Source organism: Monopterus albus, unplaced genomic scaffold (genome assembly GCF_001952655.1).
Source record: "Monopterus albus unplaced genomic scaffold, M_albus_1.0 scaffold3.1, whole genome shotgun sequence".
Lineage (NCBI taxonomy): Eukaryota > Metazoa > Chordata > Actinopteri > Synbranchiformes > Synbranchidae > Monopterus > Monopterus albus.
The window spans coordinates 4,786,656-4,806,588 of record NW_018127883.1 but is presented as its reverse complement, the minus strand read 5'-3'; the positions used below and the strand labels follow the sequence as shown (position 1 = coordinate 4,806,588).

Here is a 19,933-nt window from a genome sequence, read left to right as displayed (position 1 = left end):
AAATAACTAGGCGGAGGGGGGGGGGGGGGGGAGATGAGCAAATAAAACTTTAAATATTAAATCATTCAAAAAATTTAAATGCAATTGATAATTAATGCCACTGCTGAGAAAGAACTAAAATAACCATTTCTCCCAGTTCACTCTAAAACCTTTATGCATTCAGTTACACATGAATGCATAAACATGCACAGAAAATTGAGTATAGGATACATATATAAACAGACAAATTTCAAAGTGCTCACTGTAATATACTTTCACAAAATGAGTGTCATTTTCTTTTAAAGCCCTACAGGAAAGTAATAGGGTTTCAATATGTGTGTAATAAACACAACAAGCCAAGGGAAAAAGTATTTCATGCCTCATAAAAATCTGTATTGGGCCTGGTTGGGGGATGGGGGGGGGGAGGGGGGGGGGGGGGGGTAATTTGCCATTTGCTCTGTTTTGCTAAGACAAACGGGACTAATACTCCAGTGCACTGTGGCAATATAGTGTCTTAAAAACTGAAGAACAGTCTCACTATATGCCGTGTTTGCTTTATTCAGTTTCTTAAAAACAAGTCAGTTTTAATTATTAACAACAACAACTTTTTCAAAAGGGAATACCTACTGCCATCAAGGTTGAACAGTTGCTTGGCACTTTGGACTCCACTGTCTCTGCAGCCAACATATCCAGACTGAAAAAAAATGGACAGTGGAGATATGAGAATAAAATAATGCATTTCATATTCTATCAAAATAACAATTTCAAACGAGGAAGCGTGTGCACAGTACAGCTGTGGTTATATGTGTGTACATGCTGCAAGGCTTCGTTTTTAAAAGGAAATTAAATTATTTGCTGTAGTGACAGTGGAGGCAAACATTTTGCAGGCAAAAGGCAAGACTGCAATAACCCCAACCTCCTCTTCACAAAACCCTTCCATTAGATTTGAAAAGCAAACAGCCCAAAATGGCTGGATGAGATTAGAGCCACTCAACTAGCTGTGAAATTAAATAAAATCTGTGCATGTTGATTTGAGGATTTACATACAATACTCACTCTAGAGGGGGAGCAGAAACCAAATATACAGCTCAGAATGATTCCTGACAGTAAACAGCAGCTTTAACTGAGCTTTGTGTTGTAGGAGGTTGACAGGGTGGGGGTTGGGGGGTGGGGAATTAGGAGCGCTAAGGCATCAACAAGAGAGAAACAGTGCAAGTTCTCCTGTCAAAGGATTTTTGCAGAACCTGAGGATAAGAGGATAACCTGTACTCAGTGACGTTTGTCTACTCACATGATTAAAATGGAGAAAACATTGATCTAGGATTGCCAATCTAAGATTCTGACTTTATGTCATCCACATGCAGAGGTTCACGTTATTCTTGCTGTGGAATGGCTGAAGACAATTGGTACACAAATTAATTAACATCATATTTCATGTTCCCACCCCAGTTTACCCAGGGCCGTTCCTTTCCATCTTTCCCCCCTTTGTCTCCTCTTCTGTTGTCCGATGGGGAGATGTCTTGGTTGAGTCTGTGCTTGCATTCTTGGACCTGTTGCCATTCCACCTCCTGTTGGCTGGGCTTGTCTTTTGCCCACCTAGCCATCACATCATAAATGCACACCCACAGGGGGTTGTTGGCAAGATGATTCTAGCTGCACTAAAGCTTGTGGCAGGAGACATTAAGTGGCACAGTAGGTCCTAGAGTGATTGATGTTAGCCACTGTAAAGTCACTATTTCAGGAGATGCAAGCTCCTAAGTACAGCCTGCCAGTGGTCAGCGAAGGCAAACAGTTGCAACTTGGTCTTCTGGCCAGAGATTGATGATACCAAGAGGACTGTCAGTGTTGTGGGACTTTTGGAGCTAAAGTGGCCATTAAAAGCCACACAGGTCAAACACCAGCTGGCCTGCTCCATCATTCAGTTCTGAGTCCACACTAACTGGGTTTGAAGGGACTGCAGTTCAACATGCTGGCTTTGTTACACAGTCCATTTAATAAAGAGAAGGGGGAAAAAAACAAGCAAAAAAAACCACACATACACCCTTTTTCCTAGAAGGTAAAAAGTGTCTCATATGGACAGTCATGAATTTATACACAATACAAAAGCATGGGACCCTGACAGAACAGAGAAACAGCCACTTTCTGGCTATGATAGAACTAACCATTTTGGAAGTTTCCCCAACTATAGTCCAGGAATTGACATTAACCACCTTATCTCCTGAAATTCTGCTTCTGGCAAAGCTACAACTGCCACCTTTAGGGACCCATCAATATCATTACAATTTTTAAGTTTCTCCAATATGCAACCTCAAAAATCTATTTCTAGACTCAACACATAACTGAGGGAAAACAACCCACCTTTTCTGTATCAGTGTTCTACATTTTCTTAAAGGCAAGGCCAGGTAAGAAAATGTGCATTCAGCTGCAAAGCACTTGAATATCACAGATCTTCATAAATATGAAAAATATTAAGTGATCTCATACCCTAAGAGCAGGCCAAGCTTTGTTAATGCCATTAGCTTTCTTCAGTCTCAACTATCAAGTGATCCAGCTGATAATGGTCTTGTTGCAATGGAGCATTGCCTCAAGGAGCCGCAGGACAGTTCATTGATATGAACTGAATAGATAACCACAGCCATTGTTTGAATTCCAATTGTTTGCTCTTATTTACTACCGAGAGTCATTTCCAAGATGATAGGGCAACCTTAGAGATCAATTTTGTCCTTGCTGTGAGGGCATTCATGCTATGTGAACAACAAGTGAAACAAGGATGGAATACATACAGAATATATTTACAATAAAAAGCAGATGTGCCTCAAGTGTAGCAAGATATTAAAACCATATGCACTAACTACTTTTAGACAGTGTACTTGAGCCATGACTGATGACATTTCACAAATATAAGAACAGACTGAGAAAAGCCACAGGTGAAAATGATCTGTAACAGAGCACGAGTGAAATGATGTCACCTCCAATGAGTGCTTTGTTTTTTCTTTCAGCATATTCTTGAGCTGAACCTCAGGTGCACTGCAATCATTTTGGAAATGGGGCAGTTCATTACCTACTGAACTAGAGGCCATTCTGGGATATGCCCTCAGTTGTTGACTCGCCTGCAGTGATTTCCACTGGCTCAACATGGAGCACTTCAGAATGGTGTTTTTTTTCCACGTTCCCACCTCTCCTTACAGATGTATTGCCATGATTTATGATTTGGTCTGTGTATCCAATGAATGCGTGCTCAATGAGCAGCCACACTGTGAAGACCGAGGTGACGTGAGTTCAGTTATGCTTGGGTCGCGGAGTGCTACATATCTGAATAAGTCTCACCCTGGATTTTGCAGCATCACCTTGGATGGAGTCTCAGTAGATCTGGACATGTCAGCTAAGGACAGGCTCACAGCAGACAGCAGCCCACTCTGCAGAAAGAGAATGAGACACCCCTGAAATGAAAATCTGTCAGAGGGTAAGAAATGAGTGACAGCTATCTATGGTTGATTTGCAATTATACAGTGGTTTAATTATAGTAAATGTTACACATCATCAATATTCATGACACCGTTTTCACAGAGCATGAGTGAAGTGACTGAAGGACTGACAACATGGAGAAATTTCAAAATCCATTTTGAAATAGTCAAGGCCAAAACTGAGGGTAAGCTGCATGAGCCATTACAGTATGTAATGGGAGATGAATTCTGACTAATAAAGAGCAGGTATAATGCATAACTTTGTCCATTCTTGTGGTTCCATATAGTTTTTGCAGTTTCTTCAGCACTGTTTGTTTCCACCGTCACCCCAAAACTAAGAGGATACGTATTACAATACACTGCTATTTAAATACAGTTTTAAAAGCCATGTCATTTTGTAACTGTTACTTAGTGCATTCTGGGTATGCTAGCATTTATTCAATTTGGAACTCTTGAGACCATCTCATTTGGAAATCATGTTAAAAATGAATGGCACAGACTTCCTGGAATCACAGCGGGGCCTGGATGTCTGTGCTTTACTTGGCTGCAACGGTGTGCAATATTTAATAATACAGAAAGCAGAAAGTTGTCAAAAACCAGAAGTACATGCCGTCTATAAAATGGTATGTGGATTCATTTTACGAGTTAAAATGTTATAAAGTACAATAGGAAGTCCTTAGAGAAAACTTAATTTTACTTGCAGGGTTTACAGTCTATTCACTGTCCCAGTCATTTTCCTTCATGACACACACACACACACACACACACATATACATATATATACAAAGCTAAAGATTTTAACACATCAGGCTTAATAATTATCCCATTATGGTGTTTAGAAAAACTATTCTCCTCCTTGGACTGTTTTTTTATCAAAACAGCAGGCCTTGTTTTGATTGTTTACCATCTCAGGAATGAAAACCTTTTAGTCTACAGGCCTCTTGATGACCTGCTTACATCTGAAACACTCAAAATGGCTTGTTTGATGCATATTTACAGCTGTATCAATTTTTATAACTACTTTGCTGTTCTCCCGAGTAAATCTGGCAATTATACATCTTCACAAGTGTTACTAGGAAACTGACTATCCAGCATTAATTCCCTATAGTGGCTGATCCCATACCACACTTGAACTACACATTCTGTTCATGTGGCAAGAGCTGCACAAGAACAAGGAATAGTTTAAACTAAATTTTCTTCTGTTACTGGGTTTAACACAAAACCTAAGTTCAATGGATGAATATTTCTTATTTAAAACTGCTGTTCATAAAGACATTGTTTAATCAGTCTCAGTACAAATGTACTATTTCAACATCTCGCTATATATATGAATGCAGAAGAAAAAGTCATGTCAAAAGTGCACCAAGGTTAAAAACAGTTCAATATTGTGGCTAGATGGTTCATGATGTGCTGGACTGCTGGCTTTTGTGAGCCAATTAATCAAAGTAGAATTTCATGTTAAATAAGCAAAAACATGCAGTAGCAGCTGAGAACAGAGCAGAAGTTGGGCTATTCAGAACAAACCTGCATGAATCACACTGCTGGTGTTTTTGTTGTTTTTAATGCAGCATGAAGCGAATGAGCATTCATCACGAGCAGTGTTTGAATGTAATGGGTATTGTAGCTTGTTGTTATGGAAAAAAGTGCACAATGTCAACTTGCTGTTACAAAATTACCAGCAGAAAATAGAGTTGAAGCAGCACCTTTTCTGAAAAGCCCACCCTCAGTTTTACAAAAAGAGCAGGACAGTATAAGAACAAAGTAGGGCTTGACTGTGATGCTTTTGGTAGGGTGTGTACCTGGCGTTTCTTTGCGTGGCTGGCAGCTTCAGTGGGGTGGTTAAACCGGAGCATGGTTCCTTTTCCTAGCTGTATGATGGCACCTGGGGGGGGTAAAGCATAAAAAAAATGGCCAAATCTGACTCACTTACCTATTTGGTACAAATACTGCAGCAAACAACTGTTTCACACTGTGGAATAAGTCTGGCGGAGGCAAAATGTGATGTGTTTCAAGACAGATGCAAGTGACAACAATGTTAGAAGCTCAACAGGAAATCTTAGAGGTGCAGCAGTATGATGCATAAAAAAGTGAGGAGCAAAATACTCTGGCCATGGGAATCTTCCTCTTTCTGTGGGATTGTAGTGAACCACTGAGCATGTGGAAAATGTGACATGGCACAGAAGGTTCTTCAATGTTTTCCTCAGCTGAGATCAAGCAAATGAACTGCCATGAGGAACAATCCCCCATATGACTGACAGGGAACAATTTATAGCTGAAGTCAGAGTTTACATACACTTAAAAGCAATTTTTTTTTTTTTTACCACTCCACAGATGTTAAACTCATTTTGGCAAGTCAGTTAGGACATGTACTTTTTCCAACAGTTGTTTACAGATGATTTCTCTTAAAATTCCAGTGTGTCAGAAGTTCACATACACGCAGTTGACTGTTCCTTTAAACAGTTTGGAAAAGTCCAGAAAATGGAGTCATGGCGTTATAAGCTTCTGATATGCTAACCAACATCATTTGAGTTAATAGGAGGTGCACCCGTTCTTTGGTCCAAACAGTACAATCCAATCCCAGAACAACAGCAAAGGACCTTGTGAAGACACTGGCGGTAACAGGTACCAAAGTATCTATATCCATAGTAAGATGAGTACTATGTCGACATCACCTGAAAGGCCACTCAGTGAGGAGGAAGCCACTGCTCTGGTCTGATGAAACATAAATTGAACTGTTTGGTCATAATGACCATTGTTATGTTTGGAGGAAAAAGGGGGAGGCTTGCAAGCCAAAGAACATCATCCCATTCATGAGGCATGGGGGAGGCAGCATCATGTTGTGGGGGTGCTTTGCTGCAGGAGAGACTGGGGCACGTCACAAAGTAGATGACATCATGAGGAAGGAAGATGATGTGGATATATTGAAGCAACATCTCAAGACATCAACCAGGAAGTTGAGGGTTGGTTGCAAATGGGTCTTCCAAATGGACAATGACCCCAAGCAGACTTCCAAAGTTGTGGAAAAGTGGCCATCACAAAGTCCTGACCTCAATCCAATGGAAAGATTGTGGGCAGACCTGGAAAAGGATGTGTGAGCAAGGAGGCCTACAAACCTGACTCAGTTCTGTCAGGAGGACTGGGCTAAAATTCCAGCAGCTTATTGTAAGAAGCTTATGGAAGGCGTGCCAACATGTTTGACCCAAGTTAAACAATTTAAAGGTAATGCTACCAAATACTAACCAAGTGTATGTAAACTTCTGACCCACTGGGAATGTGATGAAAGACAAAAGCTGAAATAAATCTCTATTATTTTTGATATTTCACAAAGTAGTGATCCAACTGATCTAAGACAGGGAATTTTCTTAGGATTAAATGCATTTGGCTAAGGTGTATGTAAACCTCTAACTACATGTGTATCAAAGAACGTGGTCCATGGAAACTTGAGAAGCCTAGCTATAGAACTGAAGTGATATTAGAGTTTCTATATCAAACTCATGTGGCCAAATCCACACATTTTCTCATTCTCCTCCCCTCCTTAAAGCTAGTGCTAATCTTGCTACTTTTAATAACTTCTGATGAATGAAAAAGCACCTCAGAGGGCAGTCTGTGATGGATTCCAAGAGTTGAAATTGAAACTGAAATTTGTTCAAGAAAATAGCTTCAGATTCAGTCATTTCTGAAGGGGCTAAACCCAAATCCAAAGCAAAGTGGTGTGAATGAGGAAGCAATAAGCAGTGAAAGCTCCCAGCCCTGACAAGCAGGGTCTGCTGAGAGGGGCATGAGTTTCAACTCCTCTTGGCTCAGTCCTTTCAAAAGGTTAATGCTCTGGCCCACTTCAAACCTGTCGGCCCTATCAACACCATCTGCCAATTAAATGGAGGGTCCGGGGCTTTGTCCAGGGCCTCTCGCCCTTCAAAATGTTTAGTAAGAGAAATGGCATCTGCCTGGTGGAAAGCTGTGTTCACAATCCACTCATGCCATGAGTATGCTGCTGTGGGGGGAGCCAGGGACAAAGTGGATGTTATTTGCACATATGATGCATTCGCCTCATAACTACATTCAAAATGGATGCAAGTGTCATTGCTTCCCACTAGCAAAATAATTGCAAATATGAGTCACACACATACATACATACACACACCCATACATGTATATACATACATACATACACCCACCCACAACCATACACAGAGCAGTGTTTCAGAAATTCTTACCCTGAGTTAACTGGCAGGAACCAGTGACCACAGAGCCATTGACTAAACACAGCGCGCCATCCTGAGGGATCAGCGTCACGGTCCCAGCACGGTTCTCAAGCACACAGTGTTCACTGCAGAGGCCGAGCCCATGAAGCACTGCAATGCATTTAAATATGAAAGCATACAAAGAAGTGTTGCTTATTTTTCAGACGAATGGGTTACAGCAGCTGGAAATACAGTACAGTAACCTTGACTCACCACTATGTGCTTTGTCACTCCCAATCAGGGTTCTTCCCTCCTAAAGTCAAAATTCATATTATACTTTAAGGTATTATTTGCATCAGAGCAATTAAAGACAGCTGATCTTAGATAGTAATGCTTTCTGCAAAAATAAAGAGCAAGGTTTGAATAAAATTAATTTGAAATGCTGCATTTACCTTCAAATAATATAAGATGATGCCAGTGCTGAGTAGATTTTCATCAATGCCTATCAGATGAGGAAGCTGGCAGTCCAAGACCACTCCACTCCCCTCTTTCCTCAGAGCCACAGTCTCCTCCTATGGGACAAAAATATATATAAATGCACACAAGCATATAAATGGGGTGGGGGTCCTTTCAATAGCCTGTAGCTGGAATGACAATATAAAATAAAAATGCTGACAGACATTTAATGACAACCAGCAAACAACTGAATTCTTTATGACTGTTCTTTGTTCCCTGAAGGCCAAGCAGAACAGCAGCGTTCCAACCATGTATCGCCATGAAACACGAAGAGTGGCTAATGGCAAGAGACACCAGAAAGCATTCAAATTATTGTGGTGAGAGTCAAACTGCACACTGTGTTCAGCAAACAAAACAGACCCAGGTGGATTGTTCTATACATTGCCTTTATGGATACATAGCAAACAACTGTATATCACTATTAAAATACCCCTGAGCTTGTAAAGTATGTCAGCGTTACATAAAGGCTAGAATCTTCAGCTAGTTCCATATAATTTACAATGTGTTTGAAAGAAGAATGCTGTGGAAGGTCAAGTGAAATTTTGCGCATTTACGCTCAAATTCATTATTTGTTAAAGGAAAAACTGAATAACTAGTCAAATAAATCATAAGACCATTCCACAGGGCACACTCAAATTTTCTCCCCTATAACAAAGTAGCTGTTGCATAAATGCAGACTCCGAGTGATGACACTTCAGTATACATATTTCACACACAAGCAAACACTGCACTATGACGACAAATCAGTTACATCACAAGTCAAACGTATTAGAGCACCTCTCCACAAAAATGCATTAAGTGGTACAAACTGAATTAATTTTTAAAGCACAGAACAGAGTGATCTCACTTCTGATCTGCTCCGTACAATACTTCACTGCCTCCAATCATTGTTGCTGAGGAAATGTAAAAGCATGAGTCATGCCTCCTTACAGCACATCTATCAAGTAACAATATTAATTTTGTATGAAGTCATTCAGTATCATTTCATTTCTAACTTCACTAAAGAGGTATGATTTACAGTAAGCATTAGAATAAACCAGACAAGCTATAGACAGATTAAGTTTTTGAGCAGTTAATTTGCCAATTATTCAACAAGAAATGAAACACTTAGCGTTGGATGGCCTGCCAGGTTCAAAGGAGATGCTGAATTAAGCTATAAAAAAGAAACTTAACTCTCTAGGCAACTGTTCAAGGCGCGTAACTTTTTCCTCCCAGGGCAAAGGCTGTGGTTCAATAACCCAGAGTCTACCCAAGTATGAGTGGCCCCATCAGAAGTATTATTCTGTTAAGCTAGTAGACTAATGCCTCACATTGCCATGGATTATCATAAGTACCTTCCCAGGAGGCAGAGCAGAAAATCTCACATATGGAGATTTCACAAGCAACACTAAACTAGCTTCCATCTCTTTCAACCTCCTCCTGCTCGTTTTCATATAGATTGGACCGTAAAAAGAGAGACATGCACTACCAGAACCACCTCACTCTTTGGCAGTTGTGAGATGGGATAAATCCTTTTCCCCCCCTAATGAAGGAGAGGCATTGACCCCAGTCCCCGTGTTTAATTAAAAGGGATTCTTCACAGACTTCATTAGGTGAGGAGCAGCCTGGCAGATTAATGCACTGTCACTTTCCTCAGACAGCGCGAACAGATGAGATCCTCTATTTTCTCCTCACATACCAGAGAACGATGGTCCTCACCATTCAGTGTATGTGCACGCTATGAGGACAAGTTTACTTTAAGGTTGAGGCAGCTGGTGAACAAACTGTAATTAAGTGTGGCCTAGACCAGCAGCCAGGCTTGGGCAGCATTTAGGCTTCCATTAAAAGCCATCATCTGTGGCTGGGCAGAATTTAATACATTTTTTTTCCAGCGCTTTGAGAGTTCAAGTTACGAACTTGATTAATTAATATGCATTTCAAAATGCTACCATACTAGGCCTTTCCTGACTGCCTTGTGAAGTGGAGCAACTTGCCAACAGAACAGATAGGTACCGATGCCAGAATAAAGAGGGAAAATGTCTGTATTGAAGCTGCTGTTATATTAAAAGGTTAATTCCCTTGAAAGAGATGTATTTATATCCTGGATCCCTACTTTTTATAAAAGTTACAATGAAAAATTGAAAGTGAAAGGCAGTTGCATAACTAGTTTTCAAAAATGGCATGAAGCCTTCTGTTTGCATGATTGGTTATATTCTTTGGCATCAACTCACAGAAAAGACTTTCTATTCACAGGTAGAGAATATGCTCACATTTCAGATTCTTTTAGTTTGTGTCTCATTTGATTAAGGAATATGAAAATCAGCCTGACCGTTAACTGTCATGGCTGGTGTTCAAAGCACAGACAGGGAAGACCCAAATGCAGACACACAGGGAGGTGCAGTGAAGAACTTGTGCAAAAGATGACAGACTTGGAGGCAGGCACAAAAACAATACAGGTAACAGACACGGCTGCGATAACAAGCCTGGGAAGCAATCTGGGGAAGAGTTGATGAAATAGACAGGTTTTATCCAATGTATGTGGCTGGTTTTGTTCGTTACAAGCATAAATAGATAACACCTGCATTGTGCATATCCTGTGTGTTTCATGTGTCCCGATTTTAACGAATTCATTCAAGAAAAGAAGTTAAATTTATTTTGGAGCCAAGCTTTACTGAGATAAGTTGCTAACTACAATATGAAGGTCAAGAAATGTTATAATGCCCAAATATGATGTACAACTACTGATAGTATTGGGTAACCTGACAAACAGAACAAGGCTCAGCAGTCAGAACTTAGGTTGTGCCTTTGTGCTGTTTGTAGCATGAAAATACAAAGACTACCAGGATCAAAGAACCACTGTGCCTTGTGTCATACTGAAATGGAGGCTCCTCCCATCACACTGTTAGAAGTGGACCGGAAAAGGGTTGCTGGGGGAGCATTGATACACACACATACCCCTGCAGAAGAACAACTTTTCACTTTCCCCTCTTCCTGCCTTTTTGTTCTCTCAATCTGTTGCCATCTCCGTCTGTAAGAGGCTGCTCTGGAATCCATCTCATATTAATTACCCTCTCTTTCCCACATGCCCTGTAACCAATCTGGGAAGCTGACGATGAATAACTTTGCATTCTAAATCTGCTTTGAATACAGAATTCGAAATTCTGTTTACACCACTCTTGGTCAACTCGTCTACTTACAGCCCAAGCAGAAATTTTCATCTAGCTCTCAGCATCATCATCAACTGAATTATGCACAAAATATGACACTTGGAAGGACTAAAATAAAACTGCACTCAAAAAAAAAACAACATTGAGAAAAACATTCACAATGTATAATATACACTTAAACATGGAGGTTAGATTATACCAGAACCACTTTTTAGAAAACTAGGGCTGGGTGTGCTTCTCTGTACAGACCTGAGCAAAGACAACCTCTAATGTCTGTGCAGCATTCCATGCAGGAATCCCACTTATCATTTTACAGGCAGAAAGCAAATGCACAGGAAGACTGATGTCAAATCCATAAAGTCATACATCAAACACTTAGTGTTTTGGCAACATTGTTGTTCCTGCTGCTCACCAGTACAGTTGCCCTTTCACCCAGCTGTCATGCATCATAACAGTGGTGTCTACATGGATGGGCATAGCTCTATTATAAAACATTTTTCAGCTCTGCCAGTAGAAAGGGACAGTAGTGCCACTGAGCATTGAGTCATCACTGCATAAGCATGCAAACAGATCTACAACGCTAACTTTAATTGATATGCCAGACAGAAACAAAAGAGCCATATGTCAATAATCAAGACCTCTTAATTAGGAGCAGTGACAGCAGCTGAGTTACAATACACTGTCACAAAGGGCTGTCAAGCCACTAAATGTCACCTGCTAACCACCATGTAGTAGAATGTTAATTATCCAACATATGCAAACAGAAATGTTATATTTTAAAAACATCTTAAATGTAAAGCACTGTAGAAGCATTCAGACCTCACTCTGGAACAGACCGACTAGGCAAGGACAAGTCAGGAATGGACAAATATATTCAGAGACATCTTTCAAAGGCCAGATCAACTCAGTAGGTTAAACCCATGCAAAAACTGTTAACTGGTTTGTTCTTTTTCTTCACTGGTGTACTTCACAATTCTATGCATAATGCAACAGGTTGTTTGGCTGACAACAATGATCCCAGCCATATTGTGTTGTTTGGGAGGTAGGCCACAAAACCAACACAAGAAAAGTGCTCAGTCTAAAGTCTAGACTGGCAAATGGTGGCATTTTTTTTTGTTGCAGCTTGGTAACTCACAAGGATGTGACTGCCCTGTTCCAGGCTCAGAAAAACCATAATGGGCTGAAGGAGAAGCATGTCTGTTTGGTTTCTTTGTCAGGCTTCCCAAACACTGGCACGCTAACTTCACAATCATTACAAGTCATCAGCTTTTGGGTGCCATTTAAATCTAAATAGCTGGAAAATTAAATTTATATGCCAGGTTGACCCTACTTTCATTACCCTTTCCACTCCTTCAGAGGCTGTGGCTGTTTGCAGACTTGCGGTGACACCAGCTGGTAGGATGTCTTTACTGCAGGCAGCAAGGTCTGTCAAAACAGCAGCTGGGAGCATGCTGCTTTATTGATTGTTAATGATGCATTTACTTTGTGGCCTTCCACTTAAATTGTATACATGCTTCTGTACCAAGCCTCAAATGGCATAGTTTTACATTATTCTTCCCTGAATTTAAATTTGGATGTTGGACTTGAAATACAATTTGTCACATATTACTAAACTGAAAATGGGGGCATAGAAAGCAAGCTAGGCAACAAACACCTAAGAAACAAGGGCACCTAACATATTTATCTTTCTAGAAACAAACCTCCAAAGAACTAAACTGTTTACCCAAATCTGCACAAAAGAAAAATTCTAACTATAGGATTTCACTTTAAGAACTACAACAAACTGAATCTCTGGAGCAGCACAGTTCTTAGGAAACTATCCAGTTATTGTCATTCCCTAGCTTGCTATACTGTATGTCCACAAAACATGGTAGCCAGGCCTCAATCTTTATGCTAAGCTCACCTGGGCTTTTTAAATTTGTGTTGTAAGAACAGGTCATTTTAACTAATCAGCAATCAAAACTATTGCCTCTGGTTAACAGTAATGTGGATGAAGCCACAAGTGCATAGGGCCATCTTATGGGCTTAGACATACAGGATCACAGCAAAAACAATTATAGGAACAACAAAAAGGCTATGCATATGTAAAATATTGATCTTTCAATGTTAATTGTGTGTCCAGCTTTACATTGTTTAAAGACGTGAACAAATCATTTTTGTACAGTACCTGCAGAACACTCTGAGTCTCTCTCCACTTGCTGGTCCACTCCTTGGTCAGTGCAAAAACCTGGTCAGGAACATTAGGAATAACAGGTGCATTGTTTACAGAGAACAAGATCAAAACACTTCTGTTCCACATTTTGCATAGGATGACTTACCTTTGACTCATTTTGATGCAGCTCCTCCTCTACCTTCAAAGAGGAAGACTGCTCCCCATGGGGAACCTGGAGTAGTAGTGGAAAGACAGCCCAACCTTGAATAAAAGACTGTCAACATACATATAGTAGTATTTTGATGGCCTTTATGTGAGCTAACATATGCAGGACCTGACTGGCTTCTTCCAGTAGCCTTCGGAGCCTAGTGACCTCTGCCTGCAGCTCTCTGATCACCTTCACGTTGCCATCTTCATTCACCACAGGAGTGTTTACTACGTTTTTAGCTCGGCTGGCATAGCGCAAAGTGCTCAAGGTCTCCCCGTAGTTCACATTAGCAGGAGAAATGGCTGTCATGAGGTTACCATGGAGGAATGCACAGAGGTTGAGATAAAACATGAAAGTCAAAAAGAATGACATTGTTAAACAATTTTTTTGAAAAAACAAAAAAGAAAACACTTTCTGGATGCAAATATCTTTATAGTACATACTTGCTATCATAGTAGTCACAGAGTTTCCACCAAGGCTGTCTTTTAATAGCCATGTAAGAACAGAGTGTCTGTAAGGAATAAAGATTTGCTTCTTTCTTGTTGACTGCCCTCCAACACCAAGATCAGCTGGAAGGTCACACAAAGGGGGGAAAAAAAACACTGATTTAGAGAATCCGGAGAGTTCCACTATGATATCAAAGGTTTCATGCTAAAGCTCTATAGATGAGTTTTAAGAGCAAAGGGGTCATTGTTCAGTATTACGGTAATCCTTAAAGCACTAAGGCCTCAAGTTTGCCAAAATCCTAAATATAAAATGCAATAGTGAGTTTAATCCCAACCATAGTTTTATCATAGCAGATGTCAGTGTTTAATCATTTCCATTTGTAAACAAAATTACTGTCCCGACATAGTACGATGGCATGATAGTCATCCTGCAACCGCCATTTACCCAAAGCAGAGATCACACTGCCTAAGGTGACCAGGGATTTGTTGATGTTGGCACCTTCCCTCAGCCTGGTGCCTGTGTTGCGCATGGCATCAGCTCTCTCGCTGCCTGCCAGATCTACCAGGTGGATCTTACTCAGGGTCTCACGTGGCAATTCCTCATCAAACCATGCCTGTGGCATGGAAAAAACATTACCAAGTAATCCTTGTTTAGTTCAAAAGAAGGAATATCACAGAGGAATAATTAGGTATACAGGCGGTATCACGACAAAAGTGCTACTTAAGACAGGAACTAGAAAAGCCTTTGAAGATAAAGTTTAAAATATAATTACATAAAATGGATAAACAGCTAATTAGAGCTCTTGAGGGATAATCTTTAACACTCAATGAATTTTCAGGGAAACTTAAAGTGTTAACTCAATTCTGAAGGAAAATGTGAGACACAGCAGCAAGCATATATCAAGCACCAAAGTTCACCTGGGTGAAGCTGATGGTGAAAATGGCGTGGGAGCGACTGCTAACATCATTCATGCTGGTGCTAGCTGTGGTGCGATTGGCATTGCCAAGAAGGATCAGGCTCTCCATGTCACTGTGGTTATGGACCAAGTGCTTGGAAAGATCTACACACAAGGTAAAGTTTGTTTTATTAGATTTTCTGCATTTCATACAAACTCAGCCGAGATGGACATGGGTTAGAGAATAAAATATTCTTACTCTCCACATAGGGCCCGTCCCTGGGATGCTCTCTCACTCTCAAGCCTCCACCATATGTAGTAGTTCTCTTGAGAAGGTCCTGCACACGTTCATTGTAGATCTCTAAATAGCTGGTGACAAGGCAGAAAAAAAGAAAATCAAAATATGATACAAGACTGCCCACAAGGCCACAGAGGCACAAATTAATGGAGTGTGTATATGTGAATGGCTCATCACCAAATGAAAGCCAAAAGTTCCTATTCACTCACTACTATTGAAAGAAATGCATAGTAGTTTCAAAGCCAGATTACTGTGCTTGATTTGTTCTTCTTGCAATGGCAATGAATAAACAAACATATGCAAAGTAGGTTTTGGCAAAGCGCTTCAGTCATTACTGTGGTAGATTTGTGCAACAAGCAAAGGTCTGAGTGGCTGATTCAAAAACAATGCCAGCATGGAGCAATTAGGCTTTATGAGAGCATGACAGTAATGAAATAGCAGAGACCATATCCTGTGGCTGTAGCCATGCAAGTTGTTTTCTGGCACAGTGTTACAATATTAGACAGTTCCGAAATGACTGAAGCATAGCTACCATTACAGTGTCAGGAAGGATTATTAAGCCTGTTACATTTGATTCCAGTTACCATAATTAAAATGCTTCCTAGGAAGCCACCTAGTCAAACACAACAATGGCAAAATATAGGTCACAAGTTTCAGAGGAAAGCTAAACTCAAGTAGTCCAGTATCTTATACATGGGCAAGCAGTGGAGACCAATAGTACCGTACTATTAAAGAAAAAAAAATGCTAGGAAGCTCACAGACATAATACCCAAATGCTGATTTATTTTATTTTTTCCCAAAGTTCTAAAATCATATACCTTAAATTTTGTTGAGACTTTAGAGACCCAGGTTGTGACAGAAACCCACTATGTTGTGTGAGTAAGGAATGTTTAAATATTTAAACTTACCATATTCTGTTCACTTGAATCAAACACTTAAGGTTTTTTTTATGTTGTCTGCACATTGATTATCCCCTCTATCACTGATACAATGACTAGTTTTTACTGATGATCGTGCATTTTGAACATTTGGAAGACAATGTGCAACTTATAACCTCTGCTAGGCCCAAACAGTGCAAATGTGTTATTTGTAGAAAGCCATTTTTCAGTCATTTTCCTGCTATTCAACATTTCTAAAGAAAGGCCTGGCAGAGCCAGTCAGATAAAAACCCAATTCTAGAATTGAATTTACCCCAAATAATGTGCCCGCGGCTCACATGATATCAAGTGGCTGAATAATGGCTTCACAGTAGCAAAGATTTTCAATTTTATCTTTGAATATAATCATTTGGTAATAGAGCTGGGATATGAAACATATTGTAAAGAGAGATGATATCTCGGATTTTGATTATTATTTGAATATAGCAATAAACCTTAATGCTGTGTTTTTCTGGTACTAAAAGACTACACTACAATTTGGTCTTGCAATTTTCATACAAATGATACAAACAGACCTTACTCCCATACTGAAGTGACAATGCTCATGATGCACCATCTCTATACAACATCATGCCACATTGCCCATTTACATTCATCTCAACAATGATAACCTATTTCAGGTCCTGCTTGACATTAAGTGCATTGTCACTTTATGATGAGCAAAACTGGCACTAAAAACTCTAGCAGTAATAGTCTTACATCTCGCATCAAAATATCTGTAGTGGAAATAGAATAATCACTAGGTTTGTCCTTTTGTCACCAGTAGTATTGTTCATATTTCATAGTGGATCATCAAATAACTCAAACCATCACCTCAACATAAACTACAATAGCATTGGATTCAATGCTATTACCAGAACACTTTGTCACAAGCAATTTTTTCTTCCTTTCCTTTTCCAATAGTATATGACTGTACCAGAAAATATACTTATCCATCCACTCCTTACTGCTACTTTAATACTTTTGCAGAAAATCCTGTGCTGAAAATGTTTTATTTCAAAGTTCAGAGGTTGATTAAATGTGCAGAGATGCAAAAATGCTGAAACATTACTTTAAATTTTTAAAAAGTACCACTGTTATTTATATGATGGTCCCTTACCTGACCTCTGTACGGAAGGACACAGCATCACTCTTGCTTCTTTGAGATATCTTCTTGAAAAAGCCCTCACAAATCCTTGGGATTAAACCATTATCTTCCTGGCATATTAAAAAGGAGAGTATGTAATACTTATAACTCATCATTAAATGATAGCATACCTTCATAGAACAATTTCATTTCGCTCTATCATGTTATCTTAATTTGGGTGTCTACACTCTAGCGTGACCACAACTTAGCATATGCAAAGAGTGCTGAACAAAAACAACAACTCGTTTGATATGGAGTTGCTGTACTGGAGCTTGAAAGCAATTCCACTCTGAGTTGCATGCCCTCTTGTTTTAATTACAGAAAAATAGATCATAAGCATTAAGAGCCATATACAATTATCTGGGATGTTGACAGCAGCTCTGCTGATGACCTTGCATAAGTCTCCAAGGTAGACAAGCAGAAGCAGAAACCTCACTGGTAATGTGAGGTTTCTATTGCTGTGCAAGGTGAGAACAGAAAAGCTGCGAGTTGCTTCCCTCATCACATTTTCTGATTAGTGGGGAGAATCATGGAGATAAATGGAGAGGGGTGGGAGAGGTGTCTGATGAGGCTGCTATGTAGTAAGGATGCAAGTAGTGAAATATTCAGACTCCTTCACTTTGTATTGCAGGTTTAATTTTACATGGATAAATGGGCCATTTTGCTCAATCTACACTTAAACCCATAATAGCAGAGTGAAAATTTGTTTTTAGAAACCTCAAATGTATTTAAAAATGAAATATTATTTACAAAAGTGATTAGACCCTCAACTCAGCAGGTCATTTGCCTCAAGGGCATTCTTTACAGTCTGTACAGCACATGACATCCTATCCTGAGAACCTTAAAGGCTGATAAACTCCTGAAAACAGTCAGAGCTTTAGAACTAGTTTTATACCACTGCCCCAATCCAACACCTCATCAGAGTTTTCTTTGGTCTTTGTGGCTGATGTGCATTGTGATTTCCAGGCTCTTAGATACATGCGGGCCTTTCTTAACTATGTCAGATCAATTCAGTTTTTCAGAGGTGAAACCAAGCCTTCATCTATTCAATGCTGTGGCATTCAACATAGTGGTTAGGCATTCAAAATTATGAATGCCTTTTTAAACAAGAGATTTCAGTTTTTGATTTAGTACATTTGCAAATATATCTTTTTTTAAATTTTGAAATTATGGGCCGTTTAGTATTGACTGATAGACAAAAAGGTCAACTTTACCCACACAGAATTAAATCTGCAACACAAAGTATTCAAAAAGTGAAGGAGTCTGAATACTTTCTGAAGCCACTACATGTACACTAACAAAAATCTTCCACAGTATAAGCTCATCCTGATCCCAGCTGATAGAGGGGGGAAAATTGTATGGCACATTAAAGATAGAAATACTTCAGAATACTGAAACAGCTACTTTAACAAATTAAAAATAGCATTTTATGCTCAGTATGAGCACAAAGTAGGTCTTACTTTATGTCCCATCATGGTGTAAGATTTTCCTGAGCCTGTTTGACCATATGCAAACACACAAGCATTGAAACCCTCAAATGCTGCTCTTAGGACATCAGACCCCAGGTCATGAAAAATCTGAAACAGCAGAGAAAAGGTTAGTTAAAACTGTATTTTCTTGAAGGGGGGGGTTACATTGCATAAAACGCTTCAGACTCTTCACTCGGTGAAACAAAAACATGACTTTCATTCCAGCTGTTCTATATATAAGTTTTGCAAAAAGATTGAAACAGTTAAGGTAGACATAAGAAGATAAGTACCCTTTCTTGGGATGCAAATGTGGGACTTGCTTTGTCGGTTGAATCATATGAGTAGTCAAATGAAAAGGTCTTTCCTCCCTCCTTCTGTTGGTCGCCTTGAATAGATGAAGGCTACAATTTCAAAATAAATAAAGAAATAAATAAATCAAGTAGCTCTTAATAAAAACCCAAACGACTTCAGTCTTAGTCCATTTTTATGTTGTGCCAATACCTTATGAATATACGTAGTGTTCTCCTTCATATGAACGATCACATTCGATGATAACTGCTTTTCTCTGCGAAAAAGTGGATAAATGTCATAATAAAAGAGCTCCTTTTGAAAGTATGGGCACAATAATTCTACGTACCGTTTGCTCAATGGACGGACTCTCACTGCTACTTTCACTGAAGCCATTATTAATCAGAAAAAGAAAAATACCGTCCACGTGAAAGTATCCATTCAAGTATCAGTGTAGCGTGATTCACACCTAATTATCACACCTGGGGCCTGTCCTCATTTTATGGATGTACTAGGGAAGGCTACACAAAATATCTATGGATTAAGAATTCATAAACCTGTCCGCCAACTTTTTTTAAACTCATATTGTTTCGTTAAGCAGCTCTGGGTTGATATGATGACTCATTTCTTAAAATAGTCTTTGAATGCTTTGAAATTCTAGATTTTGTTGATTTTAATAGCAAATAACGTCGACTTATGGAAAAGAATAAACTCAGCCAGTCATTACACACTTTATTATTGACTTTACATGATCTTTCGAGTTACTAATCAATGTTATTGTGTTGCATTAATAGCTACATGTAACTTATAATTTGTATATACGTCA

At 39.5% G+C, this 19,933-nt stretch overlaps 1 protein-coding gene across 2 annotated transcripts in view; it reads right to left on the bottom strand.

Annotated features, from left to right (window-relative positions):
* The window catches only part of kif16bb (kinesin family member 16Bb), a 22,503-nt gene extending 2,897 nt beyond the window's left edge, over positions 1–19,606 (bottom strand). Inside the window, exons 1-18 of one of the 2 annotated variants that reach the window (XM_020603416.1) lie at positions 19,457–19,606; positions 19,321–19,384; positions 19,110–19,220; positions 18,811–18,927; positions 17,324–17,421; positions 15,248–15,357; positions 15,011–15,153; positions 14,538–14,706; positions 14,090–14,215; positions 13,773–13,948; positions 13,605–13,670; positions 13,454–13,513; positions 8,077–8,196; positions 7,898–7,937; positions 7,658–7,795; positions 5,243–5,325; positions 3,307–3,395; positions 607–673 (exon numbers count right to left, since the gene is read on the bottom strand). In XM_020603416.1, the coding sequence (XP_020459072.1) occupies positions 607–673; positions 3,307–3,395; positions 5,243–5,325; positions 7,658–7,795; positions 7,898–7,937; positions 8,077–8,196; positions 13,454–13,513; positions 13,605–13,670; positions 13,773–13,948; positions 14,090–14,215; positions 14,538–14,706; positions 15,011–15,153; positions 15,248–15,357; positions 17,324–17,421; positions 18,811–18,927; positions 19,110–19,220; positions 19,321–19,384; positions 19,457–19,503 (1,824 nt within the window). In that variant the 5' untranslated portion in view covers positions 19,504–19,606. The remainder of the gene's footprint in view (positions 1–606; positions 674–3,306; positions 3,396–5,242; positions 5,326–7,657; positions 7,796–7,897; positions 7,938–8,076; positions 8,197–13,453; positions 13,514–13,604; positions 13,671–13,772; positions 13,949–14,089; positions 14,216–14,537; positions 14,707–15,010; positions 15,154–15,247; positions 15,358–17,323; positions 17,422–18,810; positions 18,928–19,109; positions 19,221–19,320; positions 19,385–19,456) is intronic. The other variant, XM_020603424.1, reaches the window with a different exon arrangement.
* Positions 19,607–19,933: the final 327 nt, after the last annotated feature.